Source organism: Myotis yumanensis, unplaced genomic scaffold, assembly GCF_028538775.1.
Source record: "Myotis yumanensis isolate MYYU_CA2020_CCGP unplaced genomic scaffold, mMyoYum1.0.hap1 SCAF_7, whole genome shotgun sequence".
Taxonomy (NCBI): domain Eukaryota; kingdom Metazoa; phylum Chordata; class Mammalia; order Chiroptera; family Vespertilionidae; genus Myotis; species Myotis yumanensis.
The window spans coordinates 54,097,791-54,124,557 of record NW_027223758.1 but is presented as its reverse complement, the minus strand read 5'-3'; the positions used below and the strand labels follow the sequence as shown (position 1 = coordinate 54,124,557).

Below are 26,767 nucleotides of genomic sequence, written 5' to 3'. Positions count from 1 at the left end.
AACATCCCTATTTGCAGATGCCATCATTGTCTACATAGAAAAATCCCAAAGAACCTACCAAAAAACTCTTAGAACTAATAAGTGAAATCAGCAAGGTCATGGCATAAAGGGTCACATTGCAATATACCAACACTGAACACATGGGAAAGCAGATTAAAACATAATATCATTCATAATTGATGCAGAGAGAATTAAGTACAAAGGTGTAAACCTAGTAAAGCTGAAAATAAAAAAAATGCAGATGGAAGAAATAGAAAAGCTTGTAATAAGGATAGAAAAGAATTTAAAAATACCTGAAAGATATACCATATTTGTGGGTTGGAAGATTCAACATAAAAAACATGTTGAAACTCCCCAAATTGATCTATAGGCTCAACAGAATTCCTATCAACAGCCCAGCAAGGCTTCCTATAGACATAGACAAGTTTATTCTAAAATTTACATGGAAAGACAAGGCCCAGAACAGCCACACAATTTTGGAGATGCACACACCGAGAAGAACCAGTAGAGACGATTTCAGGACTTCAGAGCCAGCCATGTGGCAGCGAGGGCTGGCAGAGGGCCTGACACAAAGACCGGCGATTAGAACAGAGACCCAGACGGAGACCCCACCAATATGTTAGAAGCAGAGGCGTGGAGAGGAGCCCTTGGACACACGAGGGGGAAGAGAAGCCAGACCCGAGCTTCACACCTTAGACAATCAATTTGTTCAAAATGGATTGTGGCTTAAACGTAAGACACAAACCTAAAAAATATTTAGGAACACACGTAGCAGGAACTGTTCAGGACGAGGGCTGGGTGAAAAAGGTCTTAGGCCTGACCCCCAGGGCACACCCTACGAAAGGGAAAACTGACAAATGTGGCTTCTTCAAAACTAAAGCTTTCCTTTCCTAAAGATCCTCGTAAGAGGCCGAAAGCGACAGACCGGGAGGAGATGTTTGCAAACCACCCACCTGACAGAGGACTTCAAGAATATACACAGAACTCTTGAAACATGACAGAAAAAAAGACAAAACAATCCATTGGAAATGAGCAAAAACCAGCAAGAGACCTTCACCAAAGAGGATCCCCGAACGCACAAGCACGTGAGAATGCCCAGCACCGTTACCTGTCGGGGCCTTCATTCTGGAAAAATGGAAACTTATGTCCACCAAAACCTAAGATGAAAAGTTATGTGCACAGTGTTCACGGCAGCTTTATTCATAGCAGGCAAGAGACTGGGGGACCCAGTTGCCCTTCCGTGGGTGAAGAGTTAGAGAAACGGAGGTCCGTGCTCACTATGGCGCATGGCTGAGCAATGACCAGGAATAGCCATGGTGCTCTCTACAACCTGGTGACTCTCAGGGGAAGCACGCTGTGTAGATAAAGCCCGTCTGGCCACAGGCTGCGCTGTTCCATTCATGAGATAACAGGATGTAGCTGTGGCGGCCACGTGTGGGGGCGGAGGGGTGCGGTGTGTCCAGAGCGGCGCGATGGAGCATTTCTGTCTCGATTCTGGTGGTGGTGACAGGCATCTACACGTGAGGAAACTGAATAGAACCACACACACATGTGCACACATACATGTGCATGTAAAACTCGTGAAACCTGAGTAACGCCTGTAAATTGTACCCATGTCCATTTTTTGTTTTGGGGGAAATATGAAGGTTAAGTGGAACCTCCATGTGCATATTTTGGTAACTTCTTGTGAATCTGTAATTATTTTTAAATAAAAAGTAAAAAACCCCACAGACAAAACAAAGGCTTTTTCAAACATACAAAAACTGCAATAACTCCCCACCACCAGACCGGCACTGTGCAAGACGTCGAAGGAAGTCCCGACCCGCGCAGGGCTGGCTGGTGCTGGGGAGCAGGACCCAGGGAAATGTGGAATATTTATAATGTGCATCATTTAAACCTCTCACAAGACGATTCACTCCTTAAAGCAGGAACAGGCAGGGGAGGCAGGTGTTTGACAGGAACGGATGGCGGCGGGAGCAGAGGACAGAAGTGTGTGAGCAGCAGGCCCTCAGGACCAAATCTGGAGACAAGTGTGGACAGTGGTGGACACCGGAGGGAAGAGCAGCAGGGGAACAAGCCCTGGGGATAGTCCCCCACCCAGGACAGGCCAGGACGCAGCAGAAACCTCAACGTGACGGAGGACGTGGCTCAGATCGCCCAGTCCCCTCTTCCCAGATGTGACTTACACTTTCACCCCAAATAGAGTCTCATTAGTACTTTTTCTCCTCCTTTTTGGAAAGAAGAGGAGTGGCTACAGGGGCCAGCAGTGCTCAGACGGTTCCACTCTATACAGGAAGCTGCAGCCGCGTTCGGGCTGTGTGGAAGCTGCAACATTTGGTCATAGATACAACGGTCAAGTGGGAAACGACCACTGTCTGAAGATCACATGGCGCGGCTTTTCGGCTTTCTGTGCAGAAATGTCGGGGCCGAGCTGCACCCTGAGCGGAGGCGGTGCGAGCCCTGCCGTGGCTTCGTCACCTAACGTCTCGCTGCGCCCACTTCTCACAGCACGGACGGTCTTTGCCGAGGCTCTTTGCTCCGCTATTTTAATTTGTCTGTGCAAATAAAATAAAACTATGTAACTTAGGCTCCGTTGGCACCAGCTGAATGAGTCAGACGCTGCGAGCCGAGGCCCCACGTCCTGGCAGAGCCCAGGGCAGGCGGGGCCCAGCAGGAGCAGAGCAGGCGTGAGCGAGGGCTGCTTTCTGCTTGGGTGCAAAGGAGCATTTAGTCATTTGATAGCTAAGTTAATTATTTTGGCATAAAGAATTATAAATATGATGTGCTTCACATATGTGATTCCAAATTAGGTTAGCGATCCAGTGTCTGTCTTAGGGATGCATAATTCAGGCACCGAGCAAGGAAAAACAGTTCTTCAAAAAGTAACACACACAATTACCGTATTCCCCAGCAACCCCCGCCCCGGGATGTACCCAAAGAATTGGACACAGGGACTCGAATAAAGATTTGTAACGAATGCTCGCAGCAGCACTGCTCACACCAGCCAAACAGGGGACACCCCCCAATGTCCCTGGACGATGAATAGACAAACTGTGGGTTAACATACAGTGGAAGGGCATTCGGCCACAAGAAGGCATGAAGCTCTGATACATGCTATGATGGGGATGAACCTTGAAACCACGAGGATCAGTGAAAGGAGCCGGTCGCAAAGGCTGCACATTGTACGATTCCACGGATACAAAGCACCTCGAATGTGCAAATCCACAGAAACACAGTTAACAGTGGTTCCCAGGGGCCTGGGGAGTGAGAGGTACAGGGGTTCCTTCTGGGGGATGGAAATATTTTGGAACTAGGTAGAGTTGGTGGTTATACAACATTGTGAATGCACTAAATTCCACTTTTAAATGGTTAATTTCATCTTATGTGAATTTTTACCTTAATCTTTGTTGTTGTTAATCCTCACCTGAGGATATTTTTCCCATTGATTTTCAGAGAGTGGGAGGGGGTGGGGGAGAGACAGAGAGGAACATCAACGTGAGAGAGACACATCAATTGGTTGCCTCCAAGATGTGCCCTGACTGGTGCTGGGGATGGAACCTGCCACCTGGGTCAGCGCCCTTGACTGGAAATCGAACCATGACCCTTTGGTGCACAGGCTGACGCTCTAGCCACTGAGAACACCAGCCAGGGCTTTACCTTAATTAAAACAACAACAACCACTGAGCAAGGACCCCTCCCACACAGAGGCCCCCCATCTCAGCTTCAGCCTCTCCTGTCTTTCTTCCTGCTATGTCTTCTCTCCAAACACACCAACCAAACGGAACACGTTTCCAAAGGAATATTTAATTAGAGTTGCACAGACACTCTCCTTGTGACTTCGCTGGTTGGGACACAGAAGGCAATGTCACAGGATTAGCAGAAGCAGCTGGTTTTGAGAGGGTCCCTCCCTAAAGTAGGGGTGGGCACTGTGGAAAGTTGTCCAACCAGCTGGGGACTTCGACTGCTCAGATGAGGAGACACCCTTGAGGCGGAGAGGGTGCTCAAACTCCCAGATGTTTGCTTAGGCTGCACTTGGTGACAAGAGAAATTTGATGTTGGTCAGGATGTTTTTCATGCCCCATAGTCTCAGACTCGGGAAGAGCTGGAGTTTCGGGGCCGAGGGGTGTGAGGGTGAAGCGGGGTGAGCATCACCAGCGTCCTGGGCACATGGCTCCAGGCTCTGGGGGAGGTGCCTGTGTTCAGGTTCCCGCATGGTCTCCATCACCGAGGACCATGAGAGGCAAGTGACCCAATGCTCCAGAGGGTGGGCCAGCTTCCCAGAAAAACACAGTCTTCGTTTGGTCTGCAAGCATGAGGGCAAAACCTATCAGCTTGCTGCTGGAAATGAGCGCCTAGATGTATCTCCGTATTACTCAAAACCAACCTAGGAGAAACCACCATCATTTCATAGATTTATATTTTTATTTCTGGAATATGAAATTGTTTTGTTGGCAATAAGGGGGAAACCAGTTTATAAAAACTCACTTTGGAACTAAGAGATTCCAGTGTCTTCTTCAGGGACAAGCCTCATTCTCCGACCCAGACAGCCTGCTCTCAGGAGGCGTGTGGGGGCCCCAATTCCCTCTGTAACAGGGGCTCTTGGATACCCTATGGGCCCAGCATTCCAAGTCTGTGCCAGGCCCCGACTTGTGACACTTCTAGGTCTCAAGGGCACTTCCTATTCCAGAAGAGCCGGGTCCTCTTTCTCCCCCTGTGGCCACCAGACCCTCCTCTGGGTCCCCTTCACCCCCATGAGCTCCCTGTGGGTTGTGTGGCTTCCTTCAAGCACAGCGCGGAAACCTGGTGGGATGGGCGCTGTGTTTGGGGATGAGGGTCCCCCAGGGCTGGTCTCCATCTGTAACCCTCTTAGCAAAGGAGACAGGCATACTTGCATTAGACATGTCCTAGAAGCAAATATTGTTTCTGACCATTTAAAATAATAACTACCAGAAGCTCTAGGTTTCACACTTGACTTATGAACGACAGAGGCTGGCTTCCCACCAGAGCTGATGGGGAGATCTGGGTGGGGAGAGGGGTAGCTTCAGGAGCGAGTGGAAGGGGCCGAGTTTACGCACACACCACACACACCGTCTTGCTGGAACAATGGCCAAATGGCACGCGGGTATGTGTGTGGCCACGGCCTCACCCAGGCTTTTTCTCTGAGCACAGATATTTGGCAGGAGCGAACGCTCCCTCCCCCACACGGCCTGGATGCCGTGCTCGCAGCAGCTGGCTCCACGTCCGCCCACGTCCACAGGGCTCCCTTGAAACACAGAAGGAAGAGAGAGGAGCTCTGTTGGCAAGACGCACCTCCAGGCGCAACGATCGTATCGGCGCATCTCCACGACACAAAGCCCTTCTCACAGGTACAAGTCCCTGCAGCAGCGAACATGCTTCCCGACGAGGCAGACTTTCCACTCGGGAATGACTCACCCTCAGCCCGGAGTGTCCAGCGAGAAAGTGTTGCTTTATTGGGTCTATTTCCTAACTACAGAGATAGCGGACGCAAACATCAAACATTCCCTTTCCACATGACATCCATCAGAAGTGTTTCATGCAAGTCTACGATGCCACACACGAGGCGGGTTCGAGGTCACAGGCAGGAGGGGCGCCTGCGGGGACAGGACCGTGTGTATGTACACGTAGCCACACATCTTCGGTTCTTCACCGAGATGTGCAAATGTGACCAATGTGGCTTTCCGATGTTCGTTGAGTTAAAAAAGTAAGACATACTCATACAGAAGAACATTTTAAAAATAACTTTTTCGGTGGGAGAGTCTCCACCGTCACGTTAGGTTCAATGACGACCTACAGCCTGCACTCGCGGCTGCAGTTCAGGCAGGTTCCAGGAGGGGGCATAACTTCCTAAGGCACAAGTATCAGGTTAAACATGTTTTAATTAAACCATGCTTTTTTTTTTTTTTTTTTTTTGGTTATGTGAAACAATAAATTGTGGCTAGGAGTAATGTGTAAGAAGCTGTTAACGGTACAAAATGCAGTAGTAAAGCTTACACTACCCTATCTGTTAACAGTAACTAGTCTGAAACCTACTACAATCGCTGCATATCAAAACGTTTTTGGTAATCGTGTTCTTACATGAAGCAGAGTTATAAGGCTTCTGTGAAATAATAAGCTTATAGCCGAACAAATATATTACACTCCCTTCATAATGTTATTTACAGTAACTTTCCAATTTTGCCATGTGGTAACACAGGGTGTTCTGAGCGCACCTCCCCCGGCTCCTAAAGTGCTCGGTTATCTGCACGAGACGAGAAAAACGCAGGCCTGTCGGGGGTGACGGGCCCAGTGGGAGTAGCTGAAGAGCCAGGTTTGATACTGGTTATTGCTGGCGCAGAAGCCCTTGCTGGGCGAAGACCGAAGACCACCTATTATTTATTATTTATACATAAATATGTGCCTATATATGTACATACATGCAAATGCAAGACCTGTCCTGTGACAGATTTCTTTTCTTGTCCAGTAACCTATCTTCTGCTATTCAACCTACTTGTGCTAATGTCGAAGCCAGATTAAAAACGAAATCCTAGCATGCTACAATGAACCAGCCTATGGTTTTAGTAACACAGGGGAGGGAAGGGTATTATGAAAGAGCTGAGATGAAACTCTGGAAGATCCCTAAAATGCACTGAGTAAGGCAACAAAATCACATAGCACAGCCGCCCAGGAGAAGCTGAAATAAAGTAGGGAACGCACGTTCAGTTTTCCTCACAAATGCCTAGCTTGCCAGTGTTCTCCTGCTTTTTGCAAAGTTTGATAAAGCCTCTTGATGAAATGTTTTTATAGCTTTGCTCCAATAAATACTCTCCTGGTAGCAAGTTTAATGCTTACGTCTAAGATGCCCTGATGCTGTGGTTGGATTAAATAAGGCACTTCCAGTACTGAAATCCAGGGGTGCCCGAGGGTGCACTGGGGTCAGGTGCCACAGGGGTCACTCCCATGGGGGTGCCGTCACACAGTCTGTCTCCTACACTCACCCCACCCCTTTATTTTCTTCTTGAGATGACTTTTCCTTCAGCAGATGGAGTGACCCTTCCTTCCCTCCTTCCCTCCTTCCTTCCTTCCTTCCTTCCTTCCTTCCTTCCTTCCTTCCTTCCTTCCTTCCTTCCTTCCATCCCTCCTTCCTTCCTTCCTTCCTTCCTTCCTTCCTTCCTTCCTTCCTTCCTTCCTTCCTTCCTGTTAAAGAGCTACTTCTTTGTACGTATAACACATCTTCAGTAAGTCGGAAGTTCTGAGTGGTACCAGGTGTGCTCAGTTTATTTAGTCAGAAGTCTGGATGCTGAACCTCCACTGTCACCCATCGGCACCATGTGGCTCCTGAGTGAGTCCCGATGTTGCCAACTACGAATGGGTGCTGGTGCTGGAGAGGTCGTTCCGTATTATTTCATTTACTGCAAGAAAACAGAAATAAGAGAACGCATTAGGAGACCACCACTCTGCATGGAACCGTATGTAAATAACCAGCAATTCCATCAGCCACGCTTTCAGGATGTTAAGTGCAGCCTGTGAGAAAGGAACTGGCTCCCCTCCTGACTCTTGCCACGTCCGCAAGGTGTGCTGAGCCAGCAGTGCGGCTGCCCAGGACCTGGCTGCCGTGACTCAGGCGCCGGTGGCGGTGCAGTTACTGCTCGTGGTGCACCAGGGGCTCCCCAGGTCCCGAGTGCACCTTCTCCCGGCAGGAAAGCACCACCGAGGTGTCCGTGGGTTTGCAAAACCAACCATTGGCACCCACGTGGAAGCACCTCTGGAAGTCCACGCTCGCTGACCACCCCTCGGCCTCATCGCCAAGTCGGAGAGGGGCCGGCACCGGCAGCAGGAGCCCCCTCTCTGGGGTCTCGTCTCTGGTTCCTTGTCCACGGCCGCTATCAGCCTGTGATTTTTGGCAGCCAGAGAGGAAATGAGCAAAGGCCATCGAGAGTGAGCTGCACAACACCCCTCCCTCCACCACCGATGGGCACCCAGATAGGGGAAATGTCACCAGGGAGGTGTCACCACGGTCACTTTCCTGACAGAACTGGGCGGTGGGGAGCTCGCGCTCACGTCATGGAACTGCCAGGTTTCCCTCTGTTGCCCAGATAAACTCCATGTGTTTCTGCAAAGGCCCCGGCCTATCCGAGGGTGGCTTCCTGAGCAATTAGTTGGTGCACATTTCATCTCCCCCACTCCCTTCCCTAAATTCCCTTTCAACATCCACCGCCCCCCCCCCCCCCAACTATTTTAAAGAATAACAATAATAAAACACAGTTGGGGGAACCAGGAATTGTGTCATGGGACCTGATAACAGAACTCACTGGCAGGAACCCGAGCCGCAAACTTCAAACCCTGGCTCTTCCCACAGGTGTGGCCTGGCTGGGACCCAGGGCCATGGTGTCCACCCTCTGCCCGAGCCCACCTGTGGCCTGGATGAGGGGCTCCAGCCGGCTGCCCGCAGAGGACACAGCGGGGCCCAGCCTGAGACAGGGACGTGACATGCCGCAACTCCTCTGAAGATGGCGAACCAGTGACGGGGACACACTGGGAGGGACTCACCCTCTCCTAGGGCTCGTCACAGCTGCCGCTGGGGCAACATGGACCCCAGGGCTCAGAGCAGATATCAGGACAACACTTGCCGAGAGCGTGCACGAGGCGGCTCCTTAGCTGCAGGTGGCTTTTCCGCCACAGTCCTGGGCACAGTGGAGAAGGGAGGGCAGCTCTGCCATGTCCGTCAGGCTCAGGCAGCTTTCTCCTCATCCTCCCAGGCATCTGCCCCCAGTGACCTCTGGGCCGAGATGCTTGCTGAAGCACAGACAGGGGCCCGGGACGTGCAGGCGATGTCCCATTCTTTCCCATTTCACTTGTTACGCTCTTTCTTCTTTAGGACACACGTCCATTTGTTATTTGGTAGGACATTGCCACATCAAAGGACATTTTGACAAAGAAAAATCACCAATGTTGAGTTTCTACAGGGTGTGTCTGGGTAAGTAGAAGGCTTACTGCAGGGAGGCTGTCTCACACCAAGAGAGTGTGTGGAACATACCTAGAAAGACATTGGTCTTGTGGGCAGAAAGCTAGTCCCTGGTGAGGTGAGAGACAAGTTACTACAACACGACACTGCGGCACCATGCCTATTTCTGCAGCACCGGACCGTCCACAAGTTGCTTTCAGTGTCATCATCTCATTTATTCCTAAAACAGACCTGAGGCCACAGGGGCAGCAACAGGTTTGGGGCCAACATGGCAAGGTCTGGGCTCCTAGGTCAGCAGTCTTCCCGCTGGGCAGCAGGAGCACAGGGAAGGTGGAAATGGATGGCAGAGGGTGACTTAATCCAGGGTGCTGACCAGCCATGACCTACCAGGCAGAGAAAAGGATCCCAAGTGAAGAAGTGATGGCCCCTTCAGTTACCCTACAGCAAGAGAAGGGTTTTATTTCCCACCCCATTACCAGGGATAACAAAAGTCCCAGACCACAAATGTGATCTAGTAAGATCGGTGATTCTGTGGTTGAAAAGGTCTGAGGGGAAATAATGATGGAGGAGGAGGGAGGTCCAGGGGAAATAATGATGGAGAAGAGGAGGGAGGTCTGAGGGCAATAATGATGGAGAAGAGGAGGGAGGTCCAGAGGAAATAATGATGGAGAAGAGGAGGGAGGTCTGAGGGACATAATGATGGAGAAGAGGAGGGAGGTCTGAGGGCAATAATGATGGAGAAGAGGAGGGAGGTCCAGAGGAAATAATGATGGAGAAGAGGAGGGAGGTCTAGAGGAAATAATGATGGAGAAGAGGAGGGAGGTCCAGGGGAAATAATGATGGAGAAGAGGAGGGAGGTCTGAGGGCAATAATGATGGAGAAGAGGAGGGAGGTCTGAGGGACATAATGATGGAGAAGAGGAGGGAGGTCTGAGGGCAATAATGATGGAGAAAAGGAGGGAGGTCTGAGGGACATAATGATGGAGAAGAGGAGGGAGGTCTGAGGGAAATAATGATGGAGAAGAAGAGGGAGGTCCAGAGGAAATAATGATGGAGAAGAGGAGGGAGGTCTAGAGGAAATAATGATGGATAAGAGGAGGGAGGTCCAGGGGAAATAATGATGGAGAAGAGGAGGGAGGTCTGAGGGCAATAATGATGGAGAAGAGGAGGGAGGTCCAGAGGAAATAATGATGGAGAAGAGGAGGGAGGTCTAGAGGAAATAATGATGGAGAAGAGGAGGGAGGTCCAGGGGAAATAATGATGGAGAAGAGGAGGGAGGTCCAGGGGAAATAATGATGGAGAAGAGGAGGGAGGTCTGAGGGCAATAATGATGGAGAAGAGGAGGGAGGTCTGAGGGACATAATGATGGAGAAGAGGAGGGAGGTCTGAGGGCAATAATGATGGAGAAAAGGAGGGAGGTCTGAGGGACATAATGATGGAGAAGAGGAGGGAGGTCTGAGGGAAATAATGATGGAGAAGAAGAGGGAGGTCCAGAGGAAATAATGATGGAGAAGAGGAGGGAGGTCTAGAGGAAATAATGATGGATAAGAGGAGGGAGGTCCAGGGGAAATAATGATGGAGAAGAGGAGGGAGGTCTGAGGGCAATAATGATGGAGAAGAGGAGGGAGGTCTGAGGGAAATAATGATGGAGAAGAGGAGGGAGGTCCAGGGAAATAATGATGGAGAAGAGGAGGGAGGTCCAGGGGAAATAATGATGGATAAGAGGAGGGAGGTCCAGGGGAAATAATGATGGAGAAGAGGAGGGAGGTCTGAGGGACATAATGATGGAGAAGAGGAGGGAGGTCTGAGGGCAATAATGATGGAGAAGAGGAGGGAGGTCCAGAGGAAATAATGATGGAGAAGAGGAGGGAGGTCTGAGGGAAATAATGATGGAGAAGAAGAGGGAGGTCCAGAGGAAATAATGATGGAGAAGAGGAGGGAGGTCTAGAGGAAATAATGATGGAGAAGAGGAGGGAGGTCCAGGGGAAATAATGATGGAGAAGAGGAGGGAGGTCTGAGGGCAATAATGATGGAGAAGAGGAGGGAGGTCTGAGGGAAATAATGATGGAGAAGAGGAGGGAGGTCCAGGGGAAATAATGATGGAGAAGAGGAGGGAGGTCCAGGGAAATAATGATGGAGAAGAGGAGGGAGGTCCAGGGAAATAATGATGGAGAAGAGGAGGGAGGTCCAGGGGAAATAATGATGGATAAGAGGAGGGAGGTCCAGGGGAAATAATGATGGAGAAGAGGAGGGAGGTCCAGGGAAATAATGATGGAGAAGAGGAGGGAGGTCCAGGGGAAATAATGATGGAGAAGAGGAGGGAGGTCCAAGGGAAATAATGATGGAGAAGAGGAGGGAGGTCTGAGGGCAATAATGATGGAGAAGAGGAGGGAGGCAATAAGCAAAGCAACTATAATCTTCTGGTTCCTCAAGGTGACACAGACCACAGGAAAATAACATCTGTTTGAAAAGATAAAAGGGGAAGAAACTTCATAAGTGGGCTTCCCCTACTGCCCACGGTCGCACCTGAACCTGGCGGAGCCCCTGAAGTGGGTGTGAGTGTGGAAACCACGTAGCGTGTCCTGAGCCATCCAAGGCCCTGGTTCCCATGTGGCTACTTTGGTGCTGGCCCTGCTCTCTGACCCTACTGGGGACGTCAGGAGAATGAGGAGGCTGGAAGGGCCCACCAGTGAGCAAAGCTCTCGCCTGCCTGTCATCGTGGTCCACTGGTTTCTGATGAGCAACTGGCCCTGCCTCCCTTCCAACAACATGACGCTGGAAGTGCTGGGTCATTAGACCCTGCTTTTCCAAGCCCAGCAATGTCAAGTCGGGATCACAGATCACAATGTTTCAGACATCTTGGGGATTCACCCAAGAACCATCACACATGCGTCAACATCCTCTAGAACAGTGGTTCTCAACCTTCCTAATGCCGCGACCCTTTAATACAGTTCCTCATGTTGTGGTGACCCCCAATTTCATTGTTACAAATTGAACATAATTAAAGCATAGTGATTAATCACAAAAACAATATGTAATTATATATGTGTTTTCCGATGGTCTTAGGCGACCCCTGTGAAAGGGTCGTTTGATCCCAAAGGGGTCTCGACCCACAGGTTGAGAACCGCTGCTCTAGAATCTCCCCTCAGCACTCCATGGACAACAAGCCATGATGGACAACCATATACTGCGGAGTGGATGACGTCCCCCACAATGTTCTACACAGCTGAGGATGGGTAACCATGAAATACAGAGTGGGCAAAGTCCCACACAACCTTCTACACAATTGAGGACCAACAAGCATAAAGCTACCCTCTCTTCCACAGCTACAGCCTGTGTTGTCATTGAGTCAGGAAAGCCACGAGGGTTCCTGTGTCACAGATGGACGGAGAACCCATCGGGAAGGGCTGAGGAAGGTTAAGTATTTCTTTGATGACCGGGCCGAGAATAAAAACCTGGGACCCTCTTGCCCCGCTCCTCTCCTGGCCACAACTTCCTATTTCTCTTCCATGAGGTCATGGTTCCGAGTCCGTATCAGTTCACAGCTACCCTGGGCTCTGCGCGGCTATTTTGGGAGTGGCTTTCTCTCTTTGATATGGTCGTGTCGATGACACCCACGCTTTCCCACAATGTCTTCTTTCTGCTGATAGTTTCCATTTCTTATTCAGCTTTTCCACCTACACCAAGGTTTTTCTTTATAGAAGTATTTTGAACTGCAGGTACCATGTGACCCTCACAGCTCGTCAGAGACCTGAAAGCGGAACCTTTGCGTCAGATGTCCCTCAACAGGATGTGGTGAGCTGTTATACCACAATTTGATTTAATAAGAAGGGTTTTTTCCCTTATATTTAATTTTTTCACTAAAATGCTCCTAAGGTGGAAACTATTGCTTTTTTCTAAAACTTATGTGGCAGTTCGAACTCTTGTTCTAATCTGGGATGTGTATGCAGGATGTGTGTGCGTGTGTCCTACACACCCAAATCCACCTCTACATACATATCTGAAATTGAGTGAAAGGGAAATTAGTATTTTTTTTTAAAAAAATACAAAAGCTAAAGTGTACAGCTTTTTACCTGTACTTACATTATCTGTAAATATTACCCAGATTCTTGCTAAGAAGACAATCGCTCGGTTCTTCACCAGTAGTTGTGCAAATGAAGGTGAAGTGCCCTTTTTAAAGTAAAATGTACTTTCATTAATGCGTTTCTTTTTTTGGATCATGATTTTGAAAAGGTTGACATAAAGCCTCATGTTGCAGTGCAATATCCAAGGTCCATCTCTCAGGGTCACTCATGGGTTTTGTATGACTACTGACAGCTGCGCAAATAGGGAAGGCATTGTCGGAGTTTGAATATTGTTTAATATGGTTGCCCTTCTCAATGCCTAGCTTTTAGGCAAAGTTTCTGAATTCATGGTTTCTGAAAGCAACAAAGGATCTGAAATCTCATTTTAAGGGCTGAGCAAAGCTCTTATTCACCTAGTCCTCTGGCTTCTCAGCACTGGCACAGACACTAATCTGGATATTTGCAGCATCCTACAAGGAAGGACAGATATAGTGGCTGCGAATTTTGTACATGGAGAGACCACGGCACACTCAGCTGAGAGGAAGGATGCTGAGACCAGGACCTGGTGACCAGAGCGTGGCTGCTGCCCCACAGCACCTCAGGCCTTGGTTCTCAGAGCTTCCGACGGCACTCGCGAGCTGCACTGCAAATTGATGGTAGGTGCAAGCTGTATTCTAATACTTCCTAAAAGGTCATGAAGAGATCAGGAGCCGTGGTCCCCAAGAGGGTGCTGGGAGGGTGGGCGGACACAGCCCTGTTGTTGGTGCCTGGGCCTGTCGTCCCTCCCTTCCTAATTCCACCACCATCCACTTCGTCTGGTCCTTTCACCCGTTCAGAGCGCAGACATGGGGTTCCCAAGGGGAGGAAGGAGAGGGCACAGCGATTACCCCCTTTTCTGAGGCAGCTTCTCTCAAGAAAAGTAGAACATCTACACCCACCACCAGCGCCACACACACACACACACTCACACACACACACACCCACACACACACACACCCACACACGTGTGCACAGGGTGGTTCTGCTGGAGCTAACAACAGGTCCCCCCCCAGTCCTGTACCAGCTTTTATGTGCTTTAACATTCTGTTTTGTTAAAAAGGAAAAGGGGGCCATGGCCAAAGGAACCACGCGGGACCTGTCTGGTCACCTACTTTCCACTGCATTATAAGAGCGCACACGATGCTCAGCATTTCCTTTGCTCTAAAACAAACGGAAGGTGAACCGAGAGCCCCGTGAAGATCTCGGTGCCCAGAGATTGCTGACACGCACCAAGCCTTCAGAAACCCCAGCCACTAGGCCCCTAACTCACACTGTTTCACATGAAAAAGGCGGGCAGAGGCCTGACCGGGACAGAGCAGATGTTCTACCACATGGGTGTGCTCTACCTGTTGTGACTCGTTCTTGGGAGTCGGCGAGTGAGTGGCAGCTGCCCACCACCCGCCGTGAAGGCCTCCTCCTGGCGGGGACCCGGGGCTCCAGGCCCGACTGCAGTCTGGACAGGGTTCCACGGCGTCACCTGTCTCCTCAGTCCCAAGCTTTATCACCCACGTCCTGCTCGCTACTCTCAGTGAAGGGGTGACAGTCATGCTTCTGTGGGGAGGGGCTTTGAGTGAAGGGATGACAGTGTCACTTTAACCAGCAGGAGGAAAGAATGGCCGCGGAGAAAACCGCGTCCTGGCAGTTAGTGCGGCCCGCAGATCCCAGGAAACGTAGGACGTTACGGGACCAGAGTCAAGATAGAAATAAACCCTGGAGGAAAAGCGCCCCCTAAGGAGTGACGGAAACTACAGCGCATACCTAGGTGTGTTTGTCTCTAAAGATGGCCTGACGTCCCCTTGTCCAGCGGTGCCTGGGCCATGCGACACTTTCTCGGATGGCCACCAACCAACGCTGACACCCAAACTCCTGAAAACCCTGTGATTTCCTTTCCGACTGTGCTCAGACCCACATTCTCCCTGCACTCAGGGCACAGTATTCCAACCATCGCACAGAGAAGCATGAGGCAGCGGCCAGCACGGTGGGCAGGGGGGAGGCTGTGGCCATCCTTTGGAAGGCCTGCCTGAGGCCTCCGCACGCTGAGCGCTTGCTGTCGGGAGAAGGGGTTGGAAGACCAGCTCCTGTTCTCGTTTCGCCTCTGAAGCTCCGAGTGATGTGGCTCCTGGAGGAGCTGGGGCCTGAGGGTCCCACCTGTGGAAACAGGAGGCTCGGCCAAGGCCCCTTCCTGCTTTATGAATCGGGGATTTTCAGTCATCGAAATGGAGACTAGAGTCCCATGTGCTGGGGAATATACAACGCGTGAACCTCGTGGCCTCCCTCCCAGTTCTCGGGGAGGCGGGGAGTATGCTTATTAGGGAAACGGGACCAGAGAGGGCAGGAGATGAGCCAGTCCTCGCACAGCAGGGAAACAGAATCAGGAGTGGAACCGGCTCCTGTTGGTGGGATGCGGTGCCGTCAGGATTCCACCAACGTCAGCAGAGAGGGTGGGGCTGCCAGCTGGTGGCTTCCTCGGACTCGGGCCAGTTTTTTAAATGGCACAATTGCTAAAACGCTCCATCCAAAGCTCAAATCACCTGCTTGTATAAAGAAAAGACGTGTGCACGCACTAGCACTTTCTGGTAAACTTTCAGTTTACTGATTGTCGGAAAAAGGAGAAAATTATCGGGCATGTGAGTGAAAGTCACAGTAGTCTGGAGTTAATGCAAAGTCTGAGCTCAACCACAAGGCGCACATGTTCTCACAAAGACACACAAGGTGAACAAGACGGGGCTTATCCTGCTATGCGTTTAGTTTCCACGTTTCTTACAATGCGTGTGTATCCCTTTTATTACCAGGACAAATGCCTGTGTCGGCTTTTAGGTTAATGCAAACGTTAGCTGTGTCTTTTCACTTCTCTCATATGGAATCGGCCAGGCAAAACCATGGCCCACACCTGGACCCATGGTGCTGTGGCCCCTCCAGAGTTGTGGGCTCTGGGGAAGGGAGAGCCAGGGAGGTAGGCACTCGGAAATTTTAGATGGATGTCCATACAGATGTTGATTCTAGTTCCCTAAGAACTGGATTTGGGCTTAGAGAATAAGAAATCTGGCTCCTCAATGTTAACCCATTCATCCTTGTTTTTTTACAAAAGGGTAAGAGGGAGAAGGACCACACTTTGCAAGTAGCACTTTTATCAATTAAACCCGTCTTTGTTGACATAGGTACCTATTAGCTTAATTACAAAAAAGCTTTTTAAAGCATTTTCCTCTTCTTCAATAGTTATGTTAGTTCCAGTAAGGAAACCAATTGTACTAGGAATTAAAAAAAAAATTAACAGTATTCATCTACTGCCACTTAGTAAATTAGCCAGCCCAGCAGGGACACTACCATTTTTCCGTGCCTGGTTTGGTAACATGCGAAAATGTTGCTTTTCCATGAAAAGAACAATTTCTTCAAAGCCATTATTGTCGTTTAAACAAAAGCGAAATGGGAAACACAAAGTCTTCATGATTCCACCACGGGGTCCAGACAGGATCACTTCCCACGTCGCATTATGTCCCAGGGACTCTGTCCAATTAAACACTGACCATAAATAAGGACACGGCACAAAAGCAGTTCTCACTTCTTACTCCACGTTCCTCTGAGGGACAGAAAAACGCACAATCCTTTCAGGGGACGAGTCAGAAACGGCTCAAAAAAGCCAAAACAGCCTTCCAAGGAGCAAAACAACACAGGAAGGACATTCTTTCCCATTCCTATAAGTAGGAGATAATTTTAAAAAGCATTTCCTAACTTTCCCAGAAAATACACCTTCAGCTAAAGTTAGTCTTGTAACCTCAGAGCATAACAACTGAGGTGGACACAAGGAAACCAGAAATATCTCAGGCCAAACCTGTCCTTAAAGACGTCCCTTTCGGGAAGTGTCCGAGTCGCTTGTTGTCCTAAACCTTTACCATATCTGCTGATTCTGGGATGGCGAGTCAAGCCCTACGGAGCATGCAGCTGTTCGCATGGCTGTACCTTTTCCCACAGGGGTGCAGAGCGGCACTCCCCATGCCTACGGTTTCGGGGGACTGCTGAATGCCCAGTGCTCACTGTTTCCACTGGTTTTTATTTAAGGGATTAGAGGAGGTGTGAGCTGAGGACGTGAAAACACCAGGATGGCGGCCACAACTCAGAGATGAGAAAGTAGGAAGCGGGGAGCACGCTTTAGTTCCACGGCGACAGTGCATCTGAGCCCCGAGAGCACCTGGGTGGGGGCCCTGTGGAGAGCGCAGTGGTCTCTCTCATGTGGGTTTTGATTTCTTCAGAAGAGGCAACCTCTTAGGACGTCTGCCGTAAATACCTGCCCCGGCCCAGGGGCGCTGGGTCAGCAGGGGCCGATATTCACGGGGAGCCTGCTGTGTCCACCACGGCCTCACCGGGCCCGTTAGGCAGCCGCCCTGGCACCTCCTGAGCCAGGCGCGGCCTGTGACTGTGGGTTGGAAACAGGGCGATTTGGCCGTGAGTGTATCACAACCACTGTAATTCTGAAAATGCAGAGTTGCAACATCACTAAACTCGTTTTTTACTTTCAGCTTTTTTTTTTTTTTTCGAAGATGCTTTGTGAAGCAGTGGAAAATAATACAGTTTCTCAAGTTTCATTAAAAAGTAAGTTCTCGGGTTACTTCGGGTGTCCTGGACCGATTTCAGCCTTCACTTATTTTTATCTTTTTAATCCTAATCAACCACCGCCACGGGGCCTGCTATTTTTGGAAGGAGAGAGAACGGGGCAGCGGTGGGACTGACTGACAACAAGTCACCGTTTTAATAAAACATGACCCTCCCAGCTGGATGTGGGGTTGGCTGATGAACACTGTTGTTACACGGGCCTGCCAGCCATTAAAACAGAATAATTTTCCTACCTTCAGTACTGCTTCCTTATTTAGCCTGAATTCTCCAAATAATGCAATCGCCCCGTGTGGAAACTCCGGCACCCGTGGGGACCGGCAGCCACGTGACCGGGCGTTTCCACAGGCTCGTCCTCCTCGCCTCTCCCCGCCGTACGCAGGGCGTGTGCCGGCCACATCACCTGCCCATTATTTTATCTATGCCAAACCCACTCCGCAATCACTCACTGGGATCATTAAACTGCCAACAAGCATTTTTCCAGGGCTTTCTTTGTGTTACTAGAAATATATTCTCTCAAATGGTGAAATTTCTATTCAAACAGAATTAACAGAATTGAAAAGATAAAACATTTAAAAGCTCCCTTTAATTAAAAAAAAAACCACACAAATGGGCCCGGAGAGAGAGAGACTGCTGCGGGTTAGGGTAGGTTTGCTGTGAGATCAGGGGACTCAGAGTGAAAGGCAAGAACAAAGTGTGGCTTCCGTCTTGGTGGGGCAACGGATGAGCTGGTCAAGGCCAAATGCTGCTGCTCTGAGTCTGGGTGTGAGAGGCCAACGTGGCCAATCAGCCCTCGGCACCCATCAGGCCGTCCGCTGGGCGCCCCGGAACCGCTCACCAGCTGCCGGGTTTGGGTCAGAAGATGCTGCGCAGTAAGGAAGCGACAGTTCCGGGGTTCACGGGAAATGAAACCCACCTTCTTGTCATGAAATGTGACTTTGAACCAAATCCTCACCTTACCAAAGAGCTATGAGTAACTGTGTTAGGTGTGGTCCACGGCATTGTGACCCTGGAAGGAAACGGCCACTTGTGTGTGTGAGGGACGGAGGGGTGGAAAGGTGTGAGGCCCAGGAGCTGATTTTTATGATCTCGGCAGCCACAACTAAAGGACGTGATGGAGTGAGGGTGTCCGATCGTGCCCGCCCTGGTGATGAATCTGGGTGAGGGGTGTGCAGACCCATCATTTATTTCTACTCTTGTGGATGTTTGAAATTTTCATCATTAAAAGCCAACACTATCTTCAGAGAGAAACCGGAACCCAAGGGAAGATGGTGATTGGCTGGTCAGCCTCCCACGTCTGACCCGCTCTCTGGGCACCCAGGTGAGGCGGAGGACACCAGGGGCATCCTGGCCCCGGCCCCACACCACACCACAGGCGCACCGGGCCTGCCCCTGCTCCTCGTGACACTGGGGACCGGCCGAGTCACCTGGAGCTGGAACGGATGCAGATTCTCAGGTCCCACATGACCCACTGAACCAAAACACTTGAAGAAGAGCCCAAGATTTGGTCCTCCCCCACACGGATGTCTGAGACACAGGGGTTAGTTGGGGGTGACCAGGAAGTGCTCAGAGGCCTTTTGGGTGCCTTGGGAGAACTCTACCCTTCATTTGCTTCCCTAGTGCTGCTCACCTTCAAATACCCTAACCTCATTCAAATCTTTAAGAGGAAATTCTGTGCTAGTTTTTTTACAAAGTGAAAACATAACACTATGAGTGACATTTTGCTTGAGGTTTGAGCACAGCCTAAACATTCCGAGGAATGCAGTGTCGAGTAACACGGAGGCTGGGGAGTGACTGACGACGCCATGTGGCCATGGTGCTGAATGGAAAGGCGGGGAGGGATGCAGAGAATAGCTTGGAAAAGCTGGATCCTCACTGGGGTCAGGAGGTCACCCAGCCCGGATCTCAGGGCCAACATGCAGCTCTGATTCATTCCTCAGGACTCAGGCTTGGGGACCAGCACCCCAACCCCAGGGCCACCTGGAGATAGTCACCTGGAGCCCATCCTCACCTGCAGCCTGTGGCACAGGACAGCCGAGATGGGTGACAGCTCCGCTTAGCTGCTCTGAGCCAACGGGCCTCTGCACAGCAGCCCGGGGCTTTGAGTGTTGAGAAAGGAATTAAGATGACATGCAGATGTTTTCATTTTCATTGTTAGAATTTGCAAAGAGTTTTTAAAGTGCTATTTAAAGTAACTGATGCCCCTCCATACTTCTTAGACTGAATTCCTGCAAGGCCACCTCCATTTCACAGGCACAGAAACTAAGCTGAAGCAGAAAGACAGCATGTGAGAACTGAGATCTGCGATGGGGGTGGCCCCTCCACAAGCCGGAACCCACACAGGTGTGTGATGTCAGTGCGGGTCAGCAGCTGCATCCTGGTGGGTCCTTGCAGCACACGGGCCTCAGCCACAGCCACTGCTGTCTCTCCTTGGTGGAGAAGCTGGTGAGAAGTGAGGAATACAGCTCCTATAGTCTGCCTGCCATCGCCAACATTCGCCCTCCACTGCCCTGTCATTGGCTGCCATCTCCCGCCATCACCAGCCATCTCCAAGCCATTGCCCCACCATTACCCATCATTGCCCGCCATCACCCCACCATTGCCCACCATCACCTGCTGCCTCCCGCCATCGCCCACTATCCTGTAGCTCCAGGAATGGCTGCAGCCACAGCCCAGAGGGAGAAAACAGCAGCCTCCCCTGAGTCACAGCAGAGGACACAGGGCAGGATTCTAGTCCTGCAAGCTGTCCCTCCTGCCACTGGTGGACCAGCCGAGGCCACGCAAGGCCCCTGTGATCGAGTGGGCTGTAGCCGCTGCTCTTGGCCACCAGTGCCCAGCCGATAAAGCAGTTTTGGGCAGGCGTGAGAAGATGCCCCAAAGTCCAGGGTGTGGGTGTGGTGCCTGCAGAGCAGAGTTGTGCTTTGGTTCTTTGTCTGGTTTGCTGCTGGTGGGAGAAGCCCGGGGGCAGAGAGCACTGGGTTAGCAGCATCAAGTCTTTATTTATTTTATTTTGTTGTTAATCCTCACCCAAGGATATTTTTCCATTGAGTTTTAGAGAGTAGAAGGGATGGGGAGAGACAGAGAAATATCAATGTGAAAGAGACACATCGATTGGTTGCCTCCTGCACACACCCCGACCAAAGTACATGGCCTTGACCAGAATCAAACCTGGGATCCTTCAGTCCGAGAGCTGACGCTCTATCCACTGAGCCAAATGGGCTAGGGCAAGTCTTTATTTCTTTCTACCTCACAGCACTGCCTTTAGTTCAATTTCAACACAAAGTCCCACCTAGCACCTCAGAATCTTGGGCGGTCCTGTGTGCTGGCATCTTAGGTGTCCTAAGCTCCACGTCCTCTCCGAGCCATTTCCCAGCTGGCAGCCCCATCCCTCAGGCTGGCCAGAGAGGAAGTAGCAGAGGCCCTGAGTGTCTGTCCTCTGCATACCCCACGGTGCGCCTTCCTCCCAGGGACTCAGGCTCAGCCACGGCATCTCCAGCAAAGGTCCCACCCAGACCTCTGCGGAGCTCCACGCACAGCTCCCCATTGTCGCTCCCCACTGCCCGAGGCTGCCTTTGCCTCCCACCACCCACACCCGGCCCGCATCCTGCCTGTCCCCACTCAGGTCTGGAATACGAACACGTCCACCCACTTGTCCTCAGGCCCACCACTTCCACAGCCCACTCGGCCACCAGCTCTCAACGGGGTTCCCTCGGCACTTCCCACCCACAGCCAGAGCGATCACTGCCGAGACTGAAATCTGTCCTTACGGGCCCGTGTGCCCCCTGGGGAGACCCATCTCCTCGTGCCCCTCTGCCCACCCCACCAAAGTGGCATCCAGGTGCACCCTGACACCTCTTCCCGAGCCCGGCTGTGATGTCTGTGCCCCAGGATGCCCGCAACCCGCTCTCGGCCTCTCCCAGCCACCTGAGGAAGGCCACCTGGTGCCCCGTCCTCGCCAGAGGTGCCTGCTGAGTCCGCTCTCATTGCACGATTCTTTAACGTCTTGTCCACACCCCCCACAGGCTGAGCCCACTCTAAAGGTAAAAGCTGTCCCTGTGAATGTAGACAAAATTGACCAGCATGGGCCTGTGTTTCCACTCTGTAAAGGTCTGAACAGAAAGATCACAGAAGGCACGAAGAACAGTGCGCAGTGACCCCGCTGGTCAGCTACCCTTAAACATTCCCAATCTGGAAAACAAAAGGTAGGAGAGAGAGGCCACGTCAGAAAAACACATGCAAATGAGACAGGTCCCATAATCTTTAGGACATATCGACCCTGGCGTGGGAACAAACACCCAAGATTGAATTTTGGTATTGATTATCCAATTATTAATCTTTACAGAAGCTATTCCAACACTGCATGTAATGAGCAATTCATCAAAGCATATTAGGTGCCATGGACGTTGCAGCCAGTACAAAGGGCCATTAAGACCTTGTAATTGCACATTACTAGGCTTTCGTTCTCCTAAATCGAATCAGCGGGACCTCACGCACGCGCTCTGACCCTCTGGAATGACTCTCTGAGGATGTGCCCCCGCTAACCACCAAGACCAGCAGCCTGACAGACCCCCTAAGACCACCTCAGCCAGGTAGTGGGACAGCATTACTAAGGACACTGGCAAGAATGGGTGAGGAAATCACCTGCGTTTCCTTCCTGAACACAGATAGGAGGCAGGGAGCCGTGAACTGGGGGCCATGGTGCAGCGGGGACACCTTCCCACTTCTTGGGGGAAATTCTTCCCACCAACCACTCCCAAACCTGATACCAGTGGGACCTTCCGTGGAGTCACACTAAGTGCAGTTCCCGTGTGAGCAGAGACACCCGAGCAGATGACCCGTCTGCCTTGGCCCTGGACTGGATTCCTCTCAAAGTCCCTCCTGATGCCACCCTGAGCCCTCAGGTTCACCGTAACCATCGCCTCTGCGAGTCCCTGGGCTCCTCACTGGCAGCGTCTGGTGGCACTGCGCTGTCCTCCCGCTGGGGTTTCCCGGGTTCAGGCACGTGCCCTGCCCTTGTCCTCATGGCCTTGTCCTCATGGCCCTGCTGTGCCAGGACTTCGTGCAGAGCCTGCAGACACCGGCTGCCCACGTCCGCAGTAGAAAGCTGAGTGCATCCCTCCGTGCGTCTCTGAGCAGCACCCGGGAAGCCTGCTCAGGGTGCAGTCACTGCCGTGGAAATCTGTGTGCTGTTTGCTGCAGTTTTTCCTTTTCTTTTCTACAAGCTGTCTGTTTGGAAAATTTAATTCTTTCTCTCTTGGTCTAAATTTGGTTTCTGAAGAAGCCTTAAAATATGTCCTCAGATAAAACACTGACTAGGTAGCTACTTGGAGAGACCCGTTCACCATAGACGCTCAGCAGACCAGTGAGACCATCGCTGCCCCTGGACTGAAGCTGCTGTGGCTGGCCGTGGTGCCTCACTGAGCCTCAGGACATGTCTGCAGCCTGTTTCCATAACAACAAGACATAAAGACCCAGATGACGTGGAGGGGACCCCAAGCACAGCCCAGAAGCTGGGGGGGGCGGGTGGAGGAGAGGGGTTCTATGTTCTGCACCTGCACTCTCCACAAGCTGTGGGACATTTAAAATCCACTCCCTCGTTCAATAGCAAAAGTACACATTTTACCAAACACCCTGGAATTCAGCTGGACAAGTGGAGATCACTGAGCTAATCAATGTGATCAATACTTTAGAAATCCCGTGAGCGTCAAGACCCTGGTGAGCGGGCCAGTGAGTGACTGTGTGCACCCACAGTTCCTCTAACCAGCAAGTGGCGCTGAGGGGCCTGAAGGAATTACGATTAAGTCCTCTTCTGCTCACCTTCCTGCCATTTAGGAAGTGCATGGGGCATGGCGAGGGAGCGGGCACCATCTGCTCACACCCGGCTCCTCTACAGGCCGCCTCCCCCTGCCCCGCCACCCACGTCTCAGCCACTCTCGCCCCCCTCAGATGGCCGGGGGCTTTGAAGACTTAGCCAGGGGGACAATGAAGGGGAGCTCTGGTCAACAAGGGTGCACGTGGACATCAGTATTTTTATGAGCCAGAGGCCATGAAACCTGTTGCCAACCTGGCCCTGAAATCAGAGAGAAACAGGAAGCCGCCCAGAGGAGGAAGCCGAGGGCGAGGGCCTGGTGATGCTGGGGAAAGGCTCCCTCGGAAGCCCAGGTCAGAACTCAGCTCCCAGGAGCCTGCCGCCTCCGGAGAGCGCTCTCCAACCCATCAATCACCCACTTTCCATCTGCCGGCTTCTCCGCAATGCTTTATTCTACATTATCACGGCAGGAAACGGCACGCAGGGTGGAAAGCTGGCATTGGATCCAGTGGAAACCACCGTTTCCCTCCTAGGGAGTGAGAGAGATTGTGAATAGAGCATCAAACATCGTGGTTCACGGTTCGTGTGGTGATGAAGATAAGGGGTGGGGAGGGGTGCTCGGATGAGTTTGAAGGACAGTCAGACCTATGCTTGAAATGCTCTGTAATCCAGTACAAACACCTCATTAACACACAGACATTGACTAACAGTTTTGAGCCTCTTTCTCTTTTCCTCTCTTTCTTTCTTTCTTCCTTTCTTCCTTTCTTCCTTTCTTTCTTCTTTCTTTCTCTCTCTCTCTCTCTTAAAAAAATATACTTTTATTGACCTCAGAGAGAGGAAGGGAGAGGGAGAGAAATAGAAACATCAACGATGAGAGAGAACCATTGATTGGCTGCCTCCTGCTCATCCCCCTTCTGGGGATCAAGCCCACAACCTGGGCATGTGCCCTTGACCGGAATGGAACCCGGGACCCTTCAGTCCACAGGCCGGCGCTCTATCCACTGAGCCAAACCAGCCAGGGCTGAGCTCCTTTCTTAAATTAAAATGCATAAAAATACCGACATATGGCTCCTGCCCCCCAATACGCGTAGCTGTCCCGTAGCTGCCTTTTTAAGTGTGCCGCAGACGCTCCTGCTGAGGCCAGAGCAACTGCTCAGGTGACGGAGGGACGGCCCCCTCCGGCTGGCCAGCGGCTGCCACCTCACTCCATCCATCCATCCATCCATCACCTCTTCTCTCCAGCCATCTGCCAGGAGGAAATAACTCTGCTGTGCTGGGAGCCTGGGGACCCCAGAAAACAATCTTAAATCTACAGAAATAATTGAAGTTCACTTCTGCTGAGCTGCTCGGTTCCATTCTGATTTTTATTACAATGTCAACAAGAGTTTAATTTGTTTTAAAGTTTAGGTTCTTAACTCTGAGTGATAGACGGTAGTTTACAGCGTGCTGGCAACAGCTACTGTGGAAGAAAAGGAAAATGCACATAAAGGCGACTGAGTTTGACGCTGTGAAAGCAGGAGCTGCGCCAAAAGCAGCAAACAGCACGGCTCCCCCTCCCGGGACCACGGCAGCCCCGGCACGTGACCTCAGTACATTTCCACCCTGACCAATCTCGCCTGGGCCGTAATTAAGAGGAAATGTCCTAAAATGTAATTTCTCGCACTAAACACTCGCAGATGCTAGCGAGATCGCTGACGGAGCCACTGTCGCATCTGGGCCCCTCGCTCAGCACCGGTCCCAGAGCAAACGCTCAGGAGCAGGGAGATGTGGCAGACGCTCACTCGCCCATGGACAGGGCCACGCAGAGCGTGTGTCTTTCAGGCACTCTGAGCCGCCTGGACCGAGCTGAGTAGGAGAGGACCCGTCTGCACAGAACTGCTCTGCCCTCAAACACGACCTCACAAACGTCAGCCCTGGGTTTTCCAACCTGGTTTCCGCTGGGGCAAAACTCAACCCTGTTAAAGTCATCTGCAGGAACCCACAGGACAAAACTGCAGACCTGCCCCTTTTACGGGCAGAGAGGGTGGAGGAGACGGTCCAAGAAGGAGGCTCAGGGTGCTGCCCGTGTGTGGGTCCCACCCCCCAGGGCAGAGGGAGCTGCCGGCCTCACCACCTGGAGCCCTTGGCCGGCCAGGGCCCCAAGGCAATGGCAAAGTTCCCCGCTTGTCTGCGAAGCCAGACAGCGTCTCTGCTGCGCTTTTCCCTCTTCCCTCCTGTGACGGCTGGACTGCAGCCAGGGCCCCGGTAAATCACAGACGTTTCTAGATGTTCCTGAGGGCTCTGAGCTCCCACTGTCTTCCAGGGCCCACTTCCTGCCATATCTGAAATAACAGCAGCTGTGAGGGCCTGATAGAGCCTGGCCGGGCATGCCTTCACCCCAGGGCGGGAGGGAGGACGGGCTGGGGGCCGATAACGCCCGCCCAGGCCCACGGAGGTGACCGCATCCTGCACTGTCTGCCCCCGTTTTGGGACAAAAGAAAACCAGCGTCTGGGCCCTGGGAGCCATCACTGTGCTCGGAGGGAGGGGCCTGGCTGACTGGCCTATTGTCCCAAGTATCAGGCCGTGATTAAGCTGAGGTCCCTGGGCGTGATAAGGGCGGAAGTTTCAAAGGCTTTCTTTGTTCCTTATATTATAATCTGGAAGGAAGGAAGAACCCAGTTTCAAAATTCAAACTGAAAAGGTAAAGGGACTCGAACTTCCGCGTGCCCAACCTACATTAACGGCACAGAGACCCTCCATCGCCCGCGTCAGAGGATGGGACGGCGTCCATCCTGCTGGGGCAACAGGTGGAGTTGTTCCCATCACCTCGGTCCAGGCTTTGAAGATAGCCCTTCATTTAACTGAACAGTATGTAACAGAGAGGCACACGTATTTATTCCCTAAGAGAAATTCTACCATCAGCATGGCGTACAGGGCTGAGAGGACCCGTCTAACACAGAGCTAGAATTTTCTCCCAACACTTCTTAAAGAACGAGTCCTGGGACCACATGTGCTCCCCACACAAACTGAAAACTACGTGACACACACTGGCCCGAGCTTTGCACGCACCGAGTCTCCTTTGGCGCAGAGCATGTTACAGGCTCATTAAGCACATTACCAAACGATGCTTAACCTTAAACACTCCTAGCGAGAGAAGTGCCTTGAGCTGTACGGGAGAAGCAGACCCGGACTCATCCTTGGAAATGATTTTCTGCCTCTGCTTTTCTGGACATTTTTATACAAATGGAACCATATACTGTGGGGTCTCTTGTGTTTGGCCCTTTTGACTCAGCATCGCCATTTCAGGAT

At 51.4% G+C, this 26,767-nt stretch overlaps 1 protein-coding gene across 1 annotated transcript in view; it reads right to left on the bottom strand.

The window, feature by feature from the left end:
• Window positions 1-5,448: 5,448 nt before the first annotated feature.
• Window positions 5,449-26,767, bottom strand: part of NFATC1 (nuclear factor of activated T cells 1) — a 95,900-nt gene continuing 74,581 nt past the window's right edge. The window contains 1 exon segment of the mRNA XM_070420489.1: window positions 5,449-7,409. Within this exon segment, the coding sequence (XP_070276590.1) occupies window positions 7,360-7,409 (50 nt within the window). The 3' untranslated portion in view covers window positions 5,449-7,359.